The sequence below is a fragment of the Euprymna scolopes genome, chromosome 32 (genome assembly GCF_053919585.1).
Source record: "Euprymna scolopes isolate OS-2025 chromosome 32, ASM5391958v1, whole genome shotgun sequence".
Taxonomy (NCBI): Eukaryota; Metazoa; Mollusca; class Cephalopoda; order Sepiida; family Sepiolidae; genus Euprymna; species Euprymna scolopes.
This window is the reverse complement of record NC_136513.1, coordinates 18,318,794-18,340,632: the sequence shown is the minus strand read 5'-3', so window position 1 is coordinate 18,340,632 and position 21,839 is coordinate 18,318,794. Positions and strand designations below refer to the sequence as shown.

Here is a 21,839-nt window from a genome sequence, read left to right as displayed (position 1 = left end):
TTGGAGAAGGTGCACCATTCCTCTGGGTAAACCATACTGATAGGTACGGGCAATTCTAATGCCTGCTTCGTTATGGGACCTGGTTTGAACGCTGGTTAATCATAATATTTTAAAAATTTTCGGTTACCTTTTGATTATGTTTAACAGATTATAGCTTAAAGTTAATTTCTCAAAAAAAAAAAAAAAAAAAAAAAAAAGAATAGCGTGTGAAATAAAAAAATACATGTAATAATTTTATCTCAAATCTGAAAAATCGTATATTTCACGTAAAAATTAATCATCGCAAATATCGTGTTTACATTTTTTCTGGCAAGAGAAATTAAGTTTTCTGGAATTATTTCCAAGTGAAGTGTTAAGTTAATGTCTTACGATGATGGATTAATACAATAAATGTACTTAACTTTTGCTAAAAAGGGTAATAATTATCCAAAAAATATGGCCACGGTAGCAACAAAATTAGTTTCGTATCCAAAACAAAAGTCATGGCGGAAAATTCAAAAAGATACGGAAACACATTAATGATATAATTTCATAATTATATAACAATATTCCAGCTTATAAAGAATTGGAAGGTCAATTTAATTGACCTTCCAATTAAATTCAGTGAATTTAATTCACTAAGTTACAATGAAAATTTATTTATTATAAAAGTTCAAACAATTATTAATAGAATTTAAGCTTTCATAAACTTTAAACGGCATAAATGTTAATTAAATTCATTAATTTTACTGACAATTTATTCATTGAAAAAAAAAGTTAACACTATTATTTATTAATATCTATACAGAATTCAGAGTGGAAGAAACAATTTATGATTATTGAAAAAATTAACACTTAAAAAAAATACAAACTTACGTTTTAATTAATCGGAATGTTTACGTGAAATTTAAAGTCAACTTTAAACAATTCGAAACGTATCTGAAAATAACATCGGGTAGCTGGAGGGAAAAGGTAGGAGGCAGAGGTGGAGGAGGCAAAGCGGACAAGTTTATTTTCTTTTCAAGAATGGGCATCCGTAGTTACCGACATGGAATGTTTGTATAAATTTTTCCATTTTTTAATTTAATTATTTTTGTATGTAAATTAATTTCTTTTTAATTATTGTTCAATATTATATAAAAAAAATATGTTACGCCGAAAGTTTCGCATTCTTGCGAGTAAGGAAATTATAAAAATCTTGCATATAAAAATCATGCGAAACCTGTAATTAAAAAAAAAAGTAGAAATAGTTTTTGCAATTATAATTCTTTTATGAAAATATTAAATAAACAATGCTTAATTCAATGTAATATCGGTAATTCGAGAAATTCATTTTTCTTTGAATTAAATCGAATTCATTAATATGGAGTTTAGGGACTTTTTTCGTAATGTTCCTGTAAAAATTATTTTATTTTATTTTTATTGTTACAAATTACGCTGCTTTATTTATATATAAAAAAGCAAATTCTTGCGTTTTTTATTTACTACTGAAAACCATAACTTTAGTATAGGTATTTTTTGTTTAAACAAAATAATACATTTCCACAAAGATTTAAATAAAAATAATTAGTTCATTATATTCTGCGATCATTATTTGATAAATACTGAAAATTTCATTAAAATTGTTTAATTTCCTGATTTTTGGTGAATTTTTAAGTAAAGGGAGGGGTCAAAATGTTTATACATTTTGAGCGTCAGCATTCATTTTGCCCGTACTTACATGCTGAGGATATCTTATTTGGGCCATGAATACTATGTGATTTTGAATATTTGGTCAGGGTCTACTTTCAGGGAAAATATCCTCATTTCATGTCGACCTGACAAACCCCTGTACATGCATGTATGTATGTATGCATGTATGTATGTATGTATGTATGTATGCATGTATGTATGTATGTATGTATGCATGCATGTATGTATGTATGTATGTATGTATGTATGTATGAATGCATATATGTATGTATGTATGCATGTATGTATGTATGTATGCATGCATGTATGTATGTATGTATGCATGTATGTATGTATGCATGTATGTATGTATGTATGCATGTATGTATGCATGTATGTATGTATGTATGCATGTATGTATGTATGTATGCATGCATGTATGTATGTATGGCATATATATATGTCAGGTCATGTCATATGCTACTGGTACCATGTAACCCAGTACTACCTGCCTCATGGTCGGGTCACCGGCGACTAAACTGGTTCCCCCACCAGACTTGTTTGGTGAGGAGGGCGGCTAGTCTCCTTGGAGGATTAAAAACAAGACCTTCCAAAGGGCGAATGAACCCTTTTTCTGGGTCAACGGCCAACTAGCACCGTGTATATTTGTGTGTGTGTATATGTGTATTGGGGTGGAGAGGGCTCCCGTAAGCCGTGGTGAAGGCAACCTTTCTAGGAGAAGCAAATCTCTGATTTAAAAAACCATAAAGCGGAAGACCAGTACCCGCATAAGGCTGGTCTGCAGTTTAATTTGTTGCTGGCTATCTTGCTCTTGCTTGTTGCTGGATCTCAACATTTTGAACCGAGAGAGAGACTTAGCTGTCGTACAAAGCTAAGACGCTGTAACATCATATTTGTAGAGATACTCCCTCAGACATTTGGGCTCATGGATTTTAAATGTCTGAGGGAGTGGCACTCGTCTGAAAAGACGTTGCAATCATCATGTATGTATGCATGCATGCATGTATGTATGCATGCATGTATGTATGTATGTATGTATGTATGTATGCATGCATGTATGTATGTATGTATGTATGCATGCATGTATGTATGTATGCATGCATGTATGTATGTACTTAGACACTCGAGGATAGTGTCTAGTATGCATTCAAGTTTCTTTGTACTGTGTTGTTTTATGATTTGTGAGAGATAGATAACCTTAGAGAAAGTAGATAGTTAAGTGAAGATATGACTCAAAGGACGTAAAGTGGAAATTAAGAGTCAGCATATTAAGGAAAGAGCATTCAGGCCTGCAAAAATGCCTGTGCAGCCCCGTTGATATTGTTTGGTAATGGCGTCGTAAGCAATTTGCAATAAAGTAACCCATTCTTTAAGAGAGAAGGCAACGCCTGGGTGAATGGAACTCCTAGAAATGCAGAGGACTAGCAACATACTGTAATCGACAGGGGATAGGCCAATTTAAGAAAACAAAGAAATTCTACTAAACATGAACATTTTTCTTTGAGTATTGTTTGCTCTTTACACTGAGAAACTGTTTATAGCCAATTGTCTTCTTTTTCCAGCATTAATATGCCTTAGCAAAAATATTACTAGTATTTATTCGGGTTTCAAATTGTCCTTTTTTTCATTTCAGCTATTTGCAATCGTTTTTTTTTTTCGTTTCAGCGTATTATCATCTCTTTTTTTTTCTTTATTTTCTTTATTATTCACTTCATACATATCATATTGCCACTTGGACGCAAAAGGTTACGATTTGATATTTGATCTACAATACCCTGTAGACACGATTTAAGCCTAGAGATGTCTGTTCACATTACATTTAAACTTCTGCATATTAGTATAGTCATGAAAGCAGGAATCATGCAGGGGATTCCAAAGTCTAGGAAACTCAACAGTGAAGGGGTATGATTTTGCTACTTATCGGGAATATTTAAGGGAGGGGGACAAGTTTTATGAATTAAGCAAATCACATTGCATTAAAGTACCTATAAAACAGGCAGAGAGATGCAACAATGTGGCGATGGGACAAGGATTGGAGCTCAGTCGATAGTGCGAAACTTATTAGGTTAGAAAAACTTTGGACCCTGTTTAAGAGGGGGAGAGGCTAGTAGGAAATGTACCAGCCCAGATGTGGCAACAATACTCCATGCATTGGTGAATGATGGCTTTGCAGAGATGCAGAATACTCTCTGGCGTGAGCAATTTTCTTACAGGTAGAGAGAGTCCACTTTCTTTGCAGCAGCCTTGGCAACGTTCTCAATGTATTTGTTTCAATTTAAGTTGTCTCTGAATGTTTAAACGAGGAGTTTGAACAGTGAGCTTTCAGGTAAGGTGTTATCATTCATGGCTATCTGTGGTTGTGAAAGTTTCTTGCAATTGTTAGAGAAAATAAGCTAAGCATGAAATGCTATTTATCCATTTGCGACACCATTTCACTACAGAGGATCGTGTTTTAGGATTTCTGCCATTGCTTTGGATATGTACATATATTTGTTTTCCCTGCATGTTTATTATAGAGCTTAGTGTCACCAGCAAGACGCAGTATTACTAGAAATCTAATATATAAAAGGTAATATGTCTGTCTGTCTGGCTGGCTCCATATTTTCAAACCGTATCTTTTCTGAAACTAAAAGTCGCAGAGCGGCGCTAGAGGCCTCAAATGATTGGATTTTTCACGGACCGTTCTTTTATCGGTCGTTAGCCGGTTAACTTTGTTTTGAATAGATAAAAAATCGGTCAAAAATGGGTCAAAAAATGGGTCAAAAATGGGTCAAATAAGGGTAAAAAAATGGGTCAAAAATGGGTAAAAAAAGGGGTAAAAAATGGGTCAAAAAAGGGGTCAAAAATGGGTCAAAAATGTGTTAAAAATGGGTCAAAATTGAAAATCTTGTCATACATTTTCTGCATTCGTCTTAGTTTATTTTAAATTTTAATCAGTTCATATGCGTGTCACGTTTGTACAGTGGTAACGCCACCAGCTTTGAATGTTACAGTTTTGCGTTCGGTTTCGATTCTAGCTGATGGCACCCAAATACATTTTTACTTTTGAAATCACGACTCTATAATGATATATACATATTATTTTTTGCAAACTTTAATATTTACGTGCTATGCCAAAATAAAGTACATTTGGGTTGATTAGAGCTCATTTATACCTATTATAATTGCGTCTCAAGATGTGCAGCTCAAAATTTTATATACGTTGTTTATACTCGTCCTGGCGTTGTGTTTTTACTTATGAGCGATCAATGAATCATTTAAAGTTTCCATACACACATGCGCGATTGCCTGTACCTGGTGCTCTTTGTATTACATGTAGCGTCGCATCTTTTCTTCTTCGCTGAGTTTCGTCGTCTAGTGGTCGTGAAGTGTCTGTTTAACTATAATGACCAAACTTCTCATGCACGAATGATACAAGGAGACTTTTGCTGAGTTTTCCTCAAGGATTTATTTGAGAGAATGGACCTTAGAAAAGGAGAGGGAGAGAGAGACTACATAACTAAAGTTATTTACGTCTTAATTTCCCAACTTACTCTTAAGAATATGTGGCACACTCACGCCAGATCACCAAAGTTTACCAACGATGAGCCTGGTTAATCCCATACCGATAACCATTTTGGGAATACTAGGCACTGTATAGGGTGGCGAGACAGCACTACCGTCAAAGGAAAAGTTAGACGCCTCCTTTCCTCCGTTAGTCTATGGGAGACTTCTGGGCAAGGTCGAGACCCCACGTCAGCTCCCTGATCAGGGTAACGTGAGGTCATGGGAAGCAAGTGACGGGTGTGATATGAAAGCAATCAAAAACAATTCTGATCATGGTTTTGTATCTCGTTGTGCTGGGGAAAAGATACAATGGTCAGGACAATTGCCCGGTATGTACACTGCTGTGACAGAAAGAAACTGCAATCTACTGTCCGTACAACTGCAAAGAAAACTGTGGCAATACACCAAACACTTTTGAGAAAACAGCGTTAATGGGGGTTGTGAATTATAAGCAACAATAAATTCACGAATACCTCGAAGGAGAGAGATAGATTGAGAATCATAGCCGTCAATGCCTGGACCAGGCAGGACACTGCTTGAATAAAACTCGTAAGAAACGAGTGATGTAATCGACAAATATTCAACTTGATTTGGACTATTTCTACACCATTTGCATGCCTGTTCGCTTATTTTTAACGGAGACACTGTACTGCAACCCTTGCTTTTTTTCTCACCCTGGAAAACATAATGTTATGCCATATCGTGATCGTTCGACTTTTGTTTTTGTTTTCTACGCAGTTTGACCTCTTGCAAAATTCAATTTCACGTTATCTGTTTCTGAGTACAATTCTGTTTGCAGCTAGTTTATATATATTTTTCCTAGAATCACTCCGTTGCTGATCCGGCGAGAGGCAACATCGAATGGAAGAGCAAGACGAATAGAGCAATGACAATCGCCATCCTCTTTTTTGGACACCAAGAGGTACTCCAGCGACTACCATCCCGCAACAGCTTTGTTACTGTCACAGGCGTCGAACGAACAACGTCAGCGTCTTCACCTGCGTTAATGGAATGATTCAGTAAAAGACAACAACAAAGAGGCTGTTTCGGCACCGAAAAAAGACCTCTCAGCACCCTCTGAGCTTCACGGGAAAGAGTAGGTAACACTCAACCGGTCCGAGTGAAGGTTGCCAAAACACGGAACAATCTGCACAAGCGGGGCTATGTACAGGACGCTCAGATTATTGCACACATCTTCACAGACTGTCCCCTAAGCGAAGCATGCTTCGGTGTGGACCCGAAGGATGCCTCGGACACTGCCCGATAATGGATCTAGAGATGGGGTTATACGCTACGATAATGGTGATGCAGCTAGGTCATCCTGACAAGTACTAATGTGCCCCTTATCAAAATTCAAACAAGCCAACTTAATCGTTAGTTATTGACGTAAGGTCACTACTTTGTAATTCTGGAACGATTAATTTAAGTATTTGTAAAATATATTTAGAAAAATAAATATTTACGATAAAGTCACATTACGGAATGAACCACACTATAAAATCAAGCATTTTTTCCCCATATTTTTTTTAAAATGATTTTTAAAATTATTAGTGCTTAATCGATAAAAATAATAAAGTAAGCTGTTATCTAAAATTTAACTCCAAACTTTTGCGACCACTTAACAATTAAACAAAATATGGAAATGACATTACAAAATAACCTTTCTTAAAATATTGCATAATCACATTGATACACCGAAGTTAGGCACCTTAAAGTCCTATCAGAACTTAATGGGCGACCATTTGGAAATACCAGGTGCTGTATGTGCTCTTTGCTTATCTCGCCATTGTTTCCAATCGTCTTAGGCCATCGCGCACACAAATCACTTTTTCCATAGCCACCAACGTAATAGATGCACTGTGAATAAAGCTGCTTCCAGGACTGCCAACAACCATTGTAAAAGAGTAATAAAAAATGCAAGACAGCTATATGCTCAGTCCGTAGCTGAGCAGTGGCTTGGTTCTCACCAGTTTTGGCAAATAGCAAACAGGATCTTGAACAGAAGCGTGCGTTCTATCCCAACCATCAATCCCAATCAATGGACCTGGGGTCATCTTGTCAGCATCAGACAAGGGCAAACTATTTGCCAAGATCTTTGCAGCTAATTCTACCCTATGCGACCAAGGCCATCAACTCCCCGTATTTCCTCCTATAACAGACAACACGCTATGCAACATACAAATATCTGTGCGTGAGGTCACCAAGCTAATCAAGAACCTTGATTCCAGTAAAGCAATTGGCCCTGACGGCATTTCAATTCTATGTTGAAAAAGCTTCAACCAGAATTTGCCCCATACTTACAAAACTGTTTACGCATTGCCTTAAAGAGAAATGCTTCTCCACACCCTGGAAAACCTCATTAGCATGTCCTGTATTTAAGAATTTAGGTGATAAGTCATCTCTCTCTCAGTACAGACCAATAAGTCTCCTGTGTGTCACTGGAATCAAGCAGTGTCGATTAAGAATATAACAGAGCGCGTGTGAGCGTGTGTTAAAAAATCAGTAACAGCCGAATGATAGCTAGCTAGCGAAAATATTAGGAGCAGCATCCGTTAAAGCACGTACGAAAATTAGCAAGTGTGTGCGAGCTTGTGTCACAATAAAAGGAGAGGAAAATACATCACGTGATCGAGAGGAGAAGCAAAGTGAGTTTCTGGTAAGATAGAAGTGTGAACACGAGAACAAGAAAGCGCTGGCTAGCACCGGGGTAAAGTGGCGGGAACAGAGACCTTTAAAAAGCACATGTATGTATAAAAATACTTTGAAATATAATGAAATGCGTTGTTTTAGAAGAACCACGAATAAATGCATTTGATTTGTACTTAAAAAATGCCGAATCGGATTTTAATTTCTTCCCCTTTTTATTCATTTGTTCCTATGCGATGGTGCCAGACAACGTGTGGGTCGGAGAAGTTCGAACTGTAAAGACACAGTTAAAAAGTAACGGCCACCTTACAAGGAGATGAGTGGCTATAGAATGTGTAACCCTTGCTTCAAAATTCAACGTGAGTCATCTATTATTCTTCCAAGATGATTAGATAGTCCACGTCATTCCGACTGACGAACATCCACTTGTTAGCATTTTAAAACCGTGAAGTATTTTGAGAATCGAATGTATTTTAAATATAATTGATTTTGAATTTGGAAAATTACGCACAACGCTTTGCTGTGTGGGTGTTTTTGTTTCGTGCGGTGCAGTCGATGAGAAATCGACATTTGCAAAACGAGAGAAAAAAAGCAATTGACCTAACATCAATATTATCAAATTGCTCGAATAGAGCGATGGAAATCTGCGCAGACTCGGACGCCAATATTTACAACTGAACACAGCTTGATTGCAAACTATATACAGGGTGCGTCTGGTGTTTGAAAACATTTATTACATTTTTAAGGATAATAAAATACAAACAAAATCCACCACCACCACCTCTGTGATTAAATAAAACGACATTGGTACACCATCAATACTCTTATTTAATAATTTCATTCAATAAAATCTCCCTCCCATTCAATAACAGCTACTATTTGAGACCTAAACCTTTGGCAGGCGCGTATAAAATGGCCCGCGTCGATGTTTTCCATTACTCTGACTATGGATGCTTTTAGGGAATCTTTGGTGTTGTGAGAATGTCTATTAACATCTCTCTCAACAAGGCCCTACAACGGAGTAAGGTCTACAGAGCTTGGAGGTCACAATTTGTTCAAAGTTTTTTTCGTCTGTTTTTTTAAAAGTCTCTTGGACCTCATCAAACGATTCTCAGACATACACTGGCCTCTTTTCATCACATAAGATTGCATCGAAGATTTTCATAAACAGTCCTTCGAATGGTGGCTTCGGAGACACCGATATCTTTTACAATTAGCTCCATTGACTTCTGCCGGCTCTTGTCAACGGAATTCTAAACTTGTTAGATAAACTCGTGTCTTCTAATCCTGTCAGAGAGTTTTCCACATGTATGAATGTCGTCCATACCAATTTTCAAGTCTGTAGATAAAAAATTCGTTGAGTATATAGGTTGAGAATTGTCCTCACACACATACTCACTTTTATATCTATCAACTTCTCTCTCTCTTTCTCTCTTTCTCTCTCTCTCTCTCTATCTCTCTCTCTCTCTCTCTCTCTCTCTCTCTCTCTATATATATATATATATATATATATATATATATATATATATGTATGAAATAAAATGGAGGTGGAAGGACCTGGATACTCAACGTTTCGCCCGATTTATGCGGGCTTCTTCAAGAGGGATGGTCAATGAAATCGGGCGAAACGTTGAGTATCCAGGTCCTTCCACCTCCATTTATTTTATATCGTCGGATTTAATCCAGCTCAACAATCATATATATGTCTCTCTCTCTCTCTCTCTCTCTCTCTCTCTATATATATATATATATATATATATATATATATATATATATATATATATATATATATATATATATATAGGATAGGGTAGTGGTCCTATATATATATATATATATATATATATATATATATATATATATATATATATATATAGGACCACTACCCTATCCTGATGCCTCACTATGAATTTTATAAATTCTAGCTAAATTTATCCACATCTAAAAAAACATAACCCCCCCTCTGATTTAAGAGAAATCCGAGTTAAAATAAAACTAAACTAAATTGTTTTTTAAATTAAAAATATTCGAAGCTAGCTACATCAAAACCCAACAGCCTACGAAAATATTGCCTATTATACCAGCAATAATATTTTAAACTGTTTAGGGTCATACGATTTTATCGTGTGGCGCTAACTCTAGCACACTGAATTTATGTTGTTAATTGTCTCTCCTGAACAGTGTAAGAACGTTCTCCTGGCAGCTTCTTTTAAGGTTCTCTTCTTTTCTCCAGCTTTTTTGTTCATTAAATTTGGCACCTGATGATGATTCGACTAATAATCGGAAAAGTTCATAAAGTTATATAATATTATTAATTATTTTAACACAAAAATATCATAAGTAAAATCAAAGAAAATGTATAATCAAGCAGAAGATTCATGTATATATATATATATATATATATATATATATATATATATATATATATATATATATATATATATAATTACATCTCTCTCTATATATATACACACACATATATAGATAGATATATATATTTATTACTAATGGGACGATTCCAATATTTTTCCGATTTCAATACAATTACCGATTCCGACTCCGATTCTTAAATGTGCATAAATTTTTTCAAACGTAAAATCACACATGTGACGGGGTGATCTAGAGATTTTAGTCTAATTGGAAGTTTGAATGAATAAATATTTATTATTTTATTATTACTACAAGCAATGGAAGATGTTTTATAAAAACAAAATTAAATAAAATAGATAGAGGAATCGGGTTTGGCACCGGAAAATAGGCTCAAATTTTCCCGATTCCGCAAAAAACTTCAATTTTTCTGATTTTTCGGAATCCGATTCCGATTGATCGTCCCAACACTAATATTTATGTAATTACTCTTATGATTATCATAGTCTACAAACATAACTCCTTTCCGTAGTACGACGCACAATGCTTCACACAACAACATACATCTCAAATATATATATATATATATATATATATATATATATATATATATATATATATATATATATATATATATATACTAGCATTTCGCTACAGACTCGAAATTTGATATACAGGGTACTGAGATTTGGAAAAATCGATGTGATCCGTTTTCGGCCAGAAATTTCGCAATTAAAAGGTCAAAGTTCAACGATTTGACCTTTGAGAACTCTACCAAACTCCTCCGACAATTTTCAGTCTAAACACTTGAAAGTTTAGATATAGGTTCCTTGGACATGGATCTAACTTAATAACTGGATTTGATCACAAAACAATAAATATTAAGAGGTCATAATAGGGGTCAAAGTTTTAAAAAATTACTGTTTTATTGGGGTTTTTTTTTTTTTTTGCTCAGCATACACCTCAGCATACACCTCCAAACACCCGGGCAACACCGGGCTGAAATGCTAGTATATCTATAAAAGTGAACGTGTCTGTGTGTGTATCTGTGTGTCTGACCGCTTTTTATTCTTTGTTCAACATACACCTCCAAATATCCGGGCAACGCCGGGCACTCATGCTAATATATATATATATATATATATATATATATATATATATATATATATATATATATGATTACTTCATTTAATCACATAAATCACATAAATTAATATACGAAGATATAATTTTATGCATAAATTTTTAGTATTTACTTCAAGTTAATGTAAAAAACCTAAACAATTTATTGTACTTTTCTATCAAAAACTTATTTCACTTGCAAGTGATGACGTCACCAGTTTCAGACAAAAAAAGAATGAAAAAAACTAAATTATATCATTATTTGGAATATTTTAAGGGCAGGAATATCACCAATTTAAGAGGAGGTTGTTTTACATTTATTTGCTTCCTTACGAAGGAAAAGTTAGAAACGATGTCGTTTTTTATGCGCTTAATATCCAGCACTTTCAAAAAAAGAAATTCTGGATGAAAAAATATAAGAATAGTTCCATATCTCCTTCTCTAATGACAGAACAGCTATTACACTTTGATCATATATACAAAGTGGAAGTTTTTGGAGGTATATATATATTTTTTGAAGTATATATATATATATATATATATATATATATATATATATATATGTGTGTGTGTGTGTGTGTGTGTGTGTGTGTGTAAGCTTTCGTCAGTCTTGACAGACTATGTCAACAAATTTATGTGACAAGAATTGCGCAATCTCCAATGACACTTCTCCTGAGTCTACGTTGTTAAATACCAGTGGCAAGTCGAGGTTCAGGAGGAGTGAAAACAATGCCGAGATAAGCGGAGAGCATATACAGCGCCTGGATTTCCCAAATGGCCACACATCTAGTACTAGCCAGACTCAACGTTGCTTAACTTCGATGGTTTGACGCCCATCAGGAAGTCAACGTGATTAAGCCCTATATATATATATATATATATATATATATATATATATATATATATATGACCACTACTAGAAGAATATCTGTCCCAGAACGAGTGCAGCTGATTCATTGTATCGAACAGTAGCACCACTTTTATGTGCGCTTATGAATATTAAAATTATATCGATACCTTACGGCTGACTGGGATAGCTTCCGTACATTTATATCTGATCTACCCCTGCATTCCATGTTTAAAAAGGATGTGCCTTCTATAGTATCAGACCTGACCGAATTGTTAATTGTAGGCATAGACCGATTCATACCATCCAAAAAATTCCAGCAGAAATCTAACAGCCAGCCATGATTCTCCCCAGAATGTGCTGCCGCCATCGCGCACAGAAATCACTTTTTCCATAGATACACACCACTGTAAAAGAGTAATAAAAAAATGCAAGACAGCTATATGCTCAGTCTGTTAAATCCAAAGTAGCTGAGCAGTGGCTTGGTTCCCACCAGTTTTAGCAAATAGCAAACAGGATCTTGAATAATTCTACCCTATGCGACCAAGGCCATCAACTCCCCGTATTTCCTCCTATAACAGACAACACGCTATGCAACATACAAATATCTGTGCGTGAGGTCACCAAGCTAATAAAGAACCTTGATTCCAGTAAAGCAACTGGTCCTAACGGCATTTCAATTCTATGTTGAAAAAGCTTCAACCAGAATTTACTCCATACTTACAAAACTGTTCATGCATTGCCTTAAAGAGAAATGATTCTGAACACCCTGAAAAACCTCATTAGCATGTCCTGTATTTAAGAACTCAGGTGATAAGTCATCTCCCCTTCAGTACAGACCAATAAGTCTCCTGTGTGTCATGAGTAAGTTGCTAGAATCCACCTCAGCAGAAATAACCTTCTTAGTGACATGCAATACAGTTTCCGTTCTGCTAGATTTACCGCAGATGTGCTAACGGTTATATCTCATACGATTAGTTAATCTCTTGACAAAGGCTTCCTTTCTAGGGCAATTGTTCTTGACATATCAAAGGCCTTCGACAACGTATGGCATAAAGGCCTACTTCACAAGATTTCCAGCTAGAGTATAACTGGAAATGTTTTCTCAATCATTAAATCATTTCTCTCTGATAGGCTCATAAGAGTAGTGGTTGATGGGCAGAAATCAGAGGCCCACAGTATTAATGCTGGAGTCCCTCAGGGGTTCATGCTGGGCCCAACTCTCTTCCTGATCTACATCAATGATCTCCCAAAATACATACTTAAATAATTCGTTGACATCTATGCTGATGACACGATCATCTATGGCAACACATCAAAGGCCGAAAATGACAAAATTCTCTCTGATTCTCTTTCCTTTGATCTTGAGCGCGTGGTAGAGTGGGGGAAAAGGCGGTTGGTTACTTTTAATGCATCTAAAACCAAGCTTCTATCTTTACATCATCAACGCTCTCCGCCCCATCTGGCATCAATTGAAATGGACGGCTCTTGTCTAGGGGAGGCTCCATGTTTTGATAAGCTTCTGGGCTTGACCTTTACTCCTGACCTGGAATGGAACACGTACATCAAGTCAGTTGCGAAGGTCGCTGGAAAATAGTAGGATCCTTCTGCAGCTCCAGAAGATGTCTCACTACTGATGCAATTCTCTATAAAAGCCAAAAAAATCTCTATAAAAGCCAAGTAGTCCAAAGATGGAGTACTGCTGCCACATTTGAGCAGGAGCTTCTAAAAACAGTCTATCCTATCTTGACAGAGTACAAAATAGGCTTCATGGCTTAGTGGGGGATGCCATTTTCTCTTCCTCGCAACCTCTCTCCCACAGAAGAGACGTTGTGAGCCTGTCTTTGTTTTATCGTTACTTCCATGGCAAGTGCTCGTCTGAGCTCCTATCTATGGTCCCCCCTCGCCTATCTTTCATGATAAACACCCGTCTAGCTGAAGCCAGTGGCAAAAGTTTTCCCCACTCTTTATCTGTGCAAAACCAAAACGGAGATTCCATGAACAAGGCTTCATTCTTAGAAGTACACGCCTGTGTAACTCTTTCCCGTTTGCCTGTTTCCCACCTGGCTACAACTTGGATGTCTTCAAGTCCAACATAAACAAATTCCTGATGAACGCCCTCCTTAAGTAAGACACTTTATCAAATCTCCAATACTAACGATTACTATGATACTATCCCATTGATTACTGTAAACGCAATAACTCTTATCCTCGAGTGGGTTCCGGGCCTTTATAAGTGGTGACTACATTGTGAAAAAAAAAATTGTCGCATAATGATACGAAACTATATGTTGATTCAGGGGAATGTCTGAAATTGACAACATAAAATACGCCTTAAACGAAAATAAATGTCTAATAATTATGGATAACATTCGATAAAAATCTTAAATAATCCCATAAGTGTGCCCATTTTATAAAATAATCGCATAAATGTGCCCATATTATGAAATAATGTCATTAGTGTGCCAATATTTTATAATAATCGCATAAGTGTGCCCGTATTATGAAATAATGTCATTTGTGTGCCAATATTATGAAATAATCGCATAAGTGTGCCAATATTATGAAATAATGTCAATTGTGTGCCAATATTTTAAAATAATCGCATAAGTGTGCCCTTATTATGAAATAATCGTATAAGTGTGCCCATATTATGAAATAATCGCATAAGTATGCCTATATTATTAAATAATCGCATAAGTATGCCTATATTATTAAATAATCGCATAAGTGTGTTCATGTTATGAAATAATCGCATAAGTGTTCCCATATTTTTATATAACTGTATAAGTGTGCTCATATTATGAAATAATCGCATAAGTATGCCTGTATTATAAAATAATCGCTTAAGAGTGCCCATATTATAAAATAATCGCATAAGCGTGGCTGTATTATGAAATAATCGCATAAGGTTCCATATTATGAAATAATTGCACAAATATGCCCATATTATGAAATAATCGCATAAGTGTGTTCATATTATAAAATAATCGCATAAGTGTTCCCATATTTTTTATATAACTGTATAAGTGTGCCCATATTATGAAATAATCGCATAAGTATGTCTGTATTATAAAATAATCGCTTAAGAGTGTCCATATTATAAAATAATCGCATAAGCGTGGCTGCATTATAAAATAATCGCATAAGGTTTCATATTATGAAATAATTGCACAAATATGCCCATATTATAAAATAATCGCATAAGTGTGTCCACAATTTCAAATAATCGCATAAGTATGCCAAAATTATGAAATAATTGTATAAGTGTACGCATATTATGAAATAATCGCAGGAGTGTGCCTATATTATGAAATAATCGCATAAGTGTGCCCATATTATGAAATAATCGCACAAATATGCCCGTATTATAAAATATGTTTCCAGAATTAAAAACAATAGCAACTTACAATTGTGTACGATCGTTTCAGAGACGATATCAAATTATCATATATATCAGTAGAAAGGGGTAGAGGAAGGTTGACATAAGTTACTACTCCAATGACCAATTGAATTCGACATTGAATCGATGAGTAACTCATTTCTGTATCAGAAACTGCGATATTTAATTACAAATATATATATATATATATTAATATATATATATATATATATATATATAAAACTACTTCATTTACTCACACAAATTTAATATACGAAAGTATAGATTTATGCGTAAACTTTAAGTATTTACTTCAAAAGTGCTCAATACGTAGGTAGAGCTAGTTAGTGATTTATAAAATATATATGGCGATTAAGCTACACTGAATATTCTGCGTTTCATCCACTGTAGGATTCGTCAGGCTTATGCGCGAATATATATATATATATATATGTTTTATTAACTGTTTGCTCGTATATATATATATATATATATATATATATATATATATATATATATATATATATATATACGAGCAAACAGTTAATAAAACATGTTAAAAAACACTTTGAAATGAGTTAAAAACATATTTAATCTGAAAAGGAAACACTAGATAAATGGATAGTCCTTAATCCGCGGAGTTTCGAAGAAATACTTTCCTTCTCATCAGAGGGTAGGAATTAGCAAAATGCGGGATCGGATTTTGCATGCAAAAGTATTTCATGAAACAACAAGTAAGTCAAAGATCTTACTTGAAAACAAAAAAAAAGTGAAGCAGAGGGAATATGGTGAAGAAAAAGGTGATTACACATGAATGGATGGTCTGGTGGAAGATAAAAAATCCAATGACGGTAAAATCCAAATGTATAACTTCAAGAAAGTTATATATATATATATATATATATATATATATATATATATATATATATATATATATATATATATATTCTAGCAAGGAGACCCGACGTTGAAAAATTGAATGATGATCAGCGAATGTCGCACACTCCCATATTTTTATTGTATCGAACTCAGTGAAACCGCCTATTTTTCAATCAAATCGATGGATTGCCTGCTCTAATTGGGTACCCTTATGGTGCACCGAGAGAAAGCTTCACAGGCTTCCGTAGTGACTTAATCCATAATGCATATATAAATCCACAGTATATTCGCCGGGTTTATATAATCGCTTTTAATAATAAGAATGCTATTTATATCAATATTTATTTTAACAGGCATGTAAAGACTTAAGTAGGCAAGCAGTATAAACACCTAAAGAAAAGGCAGCTTTTTTCGCCCGATGAGATCTTAGTTATCAATGATTACAAATTTAAACATTATCATGCCAGTACAGCGAAGCTTTACCTGTCATTATAAATGCTCTTTATATATATATATATATATATATATATATATATATATATATATATATATATATATATATATATATATATATGGAAGAAGACATTAAAATAAGATAGTAAGGTACACCCGGACTTTAACAGGGGGATCATTCGATCTGTATTCGAATGTTCTACCACTACGCAACATTTCCACCTTATAATAAATCTTTTTTTTCTTTTTAAGAAGAAATGATTTGCTAAGATTTTATTATCTCCCTTGGTCGTTGTAACGTAAAATATTCCCCTGTGAAAATTATTATTTTTTAAAATAAAATAAATATGTATTAGATACGTTTGAAGCCAAAACAACGCATTATTACAAAGTAAATAGATATTTATTTTGTTTGAAATTTATATTGAAATTTATAAATTTATTTCGAAGATACACTTCATCATCAGTATGTCTTTCTTTGTTTTTATTTATAAGAGAGAAACGCTATTTTAAAGATCAGATTTTTTCGATTTTCGATACTTATCGGATAAATTTCTGTACAAAGCATATCTAAAACCAGACATATAAATTAGCTTTGTGTGAAATTTTCAAAAGATAGGCTGAACCGTTTCGGAACCTATAAGAAAGGAATTCACACACAAACACACATACAAAGTAACTTTTATATAATAGTAGAGATTAATATGCATACATGTTTCTGTTATGATTTCTAGTCGGAGATCCTACGTCATCTGGCTAGCAGATCGGGATTACTTCTCGAAGTACGGGAATACTTCTTGAAATACTTTGGATCTGCTAGCTTGATGACGCAGGATCTTCGACTAGGGTTCACTACAGAAACATTCAATTTATTTAAATCTCCAATCATATTTCTTTTCAATTTATAACATTCGATTTCTTCTGACAGCTGGCAAACGATTTGTTTACGGTTCACTACATGTAGTTCATGAATGAGTGATTCTTTTGCAATCAGAAAACAACGCAGAAAAAAAAGTGCATTAAATAATCCAATCGTTTAGGCGTGTACTCCTATTGTCATGAATTTAAAATTGAAAGACGGATTTTCGAGTAGGGGGTGGGATAGTAAAGTTTATCATCGAGATTCTCCACAGAAAAAGGGCAGTGTACTCGAATCATAGGAAGGCTTATTGACACGCAAATTCCAGAGAAAGTCAACGCGCGTTACACACACACACACACACACACACACACACACACACACACACACACACACACACACACACACACACACACACACACACACACACACAAACACAAATAAAATTATATGTAAGTAAAAGAGTTTTAAATGCAAAAATCAAGTATCATGGTTCAGTTCTGCTCTAAAAGAAACATTCATTTCGAAAGCGCTCTTGTCTTATAAAAGAATCTACCGTTGATTTTATAGGCTGGACCTTTCTGCTTGTACGGTGATAAAACTTCTCAAATGCACGTATGATGTTAGGTTGTATAAAAGTGTTAACTTTGGTCAAAATCGGAAATCTCAACTTTAATCGATTTTTTGCGATTTTCGATACTTATCGGACGCATTCTGATATCAAAAGCTATCTTAAACACTCGCAGACATGTCGAGTATCTTCCCGTGAAAGTTAAAAATAAATAGGCCCAACCGTTTCCGAGTTCATAGGAAACTCTCCCTCCCTCTTACACACATGCACACGGAAACAAAATTCCTTTTTATATAAATCTGAACTTAAATATATTTCTCATTCCGTAGAATTTCCACAGATCCTGCTAGTATAAATTGTTGCAAATTAAAAAAAAAAAAATTTCAAAAAATTGATTATTTTTAATTCCAATTATTTTAGAATTTTAATAGTAAAACATCCATTTTACTTAATATTTCATTTATATTTAAAAATTACAATTATAAGCATTGATCTGAAAAAGATTTTATGTTTCATTTTTTTTTTGTTTTGACCGTTTAGTAAAAGAGAAAAAAAATTTACTTTACGGTGGCCTACAGTTACGCATTCGAAATAGCCGTCAGTATGTAAAATGTTTCACATTTACCGAGAGATTATTTACTATTATATATAACAAATACTGACCCAACGGGTCACTGGTGCTCTATTTATAGAAGTGACGTTGCTAGCTTGTCTCTGCTCTATCGTTACTTTTTGAAAAGTGCGCGCCTGAGCTCCAATCTATGCCCCCTTGCCAAACTTTCACAAAAAACACATTCGTCTAGCTAAGACCAGTGCTCGTCTGAGCTCTAATATCTGGTCCCCCCCTCGTCAATCTTTCGCGATAAACACCCGTCTAGCTGAAACTACTGTCATTAATTTTCCCCACTCTTTATCTGTGCCTAAATCAAAACGTAGATTCCATGAACAAAGCTTCTTTCTTAGAATTGCACGCCTGTGAAACACTCTTCCGTTTGCCTGTTTCCCACCTGACTACAACTTGGATGTTTTAAAGTCCAACATAAAAAAATCCTGATGAACCCCCCCCCTTACGTAAGACACTTAAACAAATCTTCAATACTAACGATTACTACGATACTATCCCATTGATTACTGTGCACGCAATAACCCTTATCCCCTAGTGGCTTCCGGGCCTGGATAAGTGGTGACCTCCATGTAAAAAACACACACACAAAAAAAAACCACTATCAATAATTTCGCTTACTCTCTATCTGTGCCTAATTCTAAACGTGGATTTCATGAACAAAGCTTTTTTTTTAGAACTGCCCGCCTGTAGAACTCTTTCCAGCTGACACTGTCGTGAAGTCCAAAGTAAACAAGCTGAACTGTCCTCATAAATAATCAAATTATACCAAATGCCCACTACTAACGATTAGTACACTATTGTCCCAATGACTCACGTACACTCATGAACCCTTATCCTCGAATGGCCTTTGGACCTTGATGAGTAGTGACTTCTTTGAAAAAAAAGACAGCAACTATGTTTCAATCAGATGTGATAAAATAAAATGATTAGAAATATAAAACGAAGCGAGCAATAAAAATAAATAAATAAATAAATAAATAAATAAATAATCGTTTAATATTTACCGTTCCGAAAGAGTCGGTTACTTTCCAGTACAAGTGGTCGAGGTCATCATCGTCCATAGTTTCCACGAAGCTTTCTCCGCTGTGATGGCTGCCAGAGCCCGAGTGCGAGAGCCGGCGTTGCTCCTTTCCTCTTTACTTTCGCTTTCGAACTAAGAAGATTCGGTGTATTTCGTTTGCAATGTGTCACCATTTCACTACCAAATCACATCTTCCTCCCCTTCGCTTCCTTTCCTCTCCCCACTCCCACCCTCTCTCTCTCATTTATACTCTGTCTCCGCCTTCGTCATAGCCATTGGGAGATATACATGTTAGTTAACCGCGCCATGGGCATTCGTCACGCTCCAATAACTCTCCACAAATGTCGCAATTGCTTTGGATGTAATCGATCATTAATAAAACAAACAAAAGAAAGAGAAAAAAGGCAGAAAAAAACAAAACAAAAAAACAAACAAACACAGAGACAATAAAAAACGCTGTAAAATGACACCACATGTTGGATAACAGAATACAAGAACACCATGACAATAACGAGTAATTCCTTTATTTATTTTTTACCAGGAAAGTCATCGCACATCCAGGCCCAAATGCCACTCAATGATAAGGGTTAATATGTGCCAGATAGTTGGAGAGACAACATCGTGATGATCGGTTATGGTGGAACTTTGATAGGATTTGATTTTTTAAAAGGACAGTTGAGCAGATGTAGAGCAATTTAATGGTTTTTTTTTTTTTAGTTATTTTATTTTTTTAATAGAACCCGACAAGTTATTCCTTAGGCACCAACATCAACTGTAATCATCTGGTCCCTCTTGATTTTGCGATGGGAGTTTAGTTCTGTGCAGTTCTAGGAGGTTCACCTTCCCAATCCTTGCTTTCTCTCTTTGAGAAGAGGTTGGTTTCTGGCCGATCGCATAAGGCGCCCTTACCAGGGAATGCCAACGGAGTTGCCCAGGCAACTTTTGCAGGTCGCAGTGTCCCTTTTTGGGGGCGCTGACTTTTCACTCTCACTTTCCGACACTGGTGTCTAAGTTTTTGCAGTGGAAGAGAACTAAATAGCAAGCACATCTGGCCTTCAATAGAGATTCGAGTGTAGTATCTGTTCTGATACTACCCTCAAGTTAATTTGTCCTTAGTTAATGTAAGAGAAACCTTCCTCTACTAAGCCAGTTTTTATTTTTTAACTACATCCAGAGTGACCCATTTCGGGGAGCTGATTTTCCTCCCCATTAAAAACAACCTCGTGTCACATATTGGCCTTATTTGCAGAATGTCCCTACCATATGGTGGGTCTAATGTAGAGACATATTCCATGAACATGGTGATCTTGAGGGTCAGGGTTGAATGCCAAGTCAGAGTAACCTTTAATCGCGAAATAATCTTTTGCTTTGCTTGAGAGTAAATGCGCAAGTTTAAACGATCTGTTGATCACATTTCCGGGTCGCAGTGGATGCTGCACGATAAATATTCGTAATGAAATATGTCTTTAATCTGTCGCAGCGCGATAGGCGCTCTTCTCTGTCTAGACGTCCTCTAAACTGACGCATATCTTGAAATGTTTCGGCCTACACAAGCTCACCGACAAATCTTGGATTGAATCTGTAGAACGAGATTGATTCAGCACTCGAATAATTTGAATGCAAGAATTATAATCGCTTGATCGCAGGTTTTTTTTTTTAGCTCTTTTCACCCAAACAAGTCATATTGCCACTTGGACTAAGAGACTACGATTTGGGATCGTGTCTAACAAGGGAAATTTCTGCAGATTAGTACAGTAAGGGGAGCAGGAAACAGGGAGGGAATTTTCGAATCTGGCAAAAAATATTAGAGTAGAAAGCTTTCCGGAAACTAGGGACCTCAACAGTGAATG

At 35.3% G+C, this 21,839-nt stretch overlaps 1 protein-coding gene across 2 annotated transcripts in view; it reads right to left on the bottom strand.

Moving 5' to 3' along the window:
- LOC145256229 (ryanodine receptor-like) overlaps positions 1-20,331 on the bottom strand; it is a 936,895-nt gene extending 916,564 nt beyond the window's left edge. For both annotated transcript variants that reach the window (XM_080114858.1, XM_080114861.1), the window contains exon 1: positions 19,973-20,331. In XM_080114858.1, coding sequence (XP_079970984.1) covers positions 19,973-20,029 — 57 coding nt within the window. In that variant the 5' untranslated portion in view covers positions 20,030-20,331. The remainder of the gene's footprint in view (positions 1-19,972) is intronic.
- Between the last annotated feature and the right edge of the window lie 1,508 nt (positions 20,332-21,839).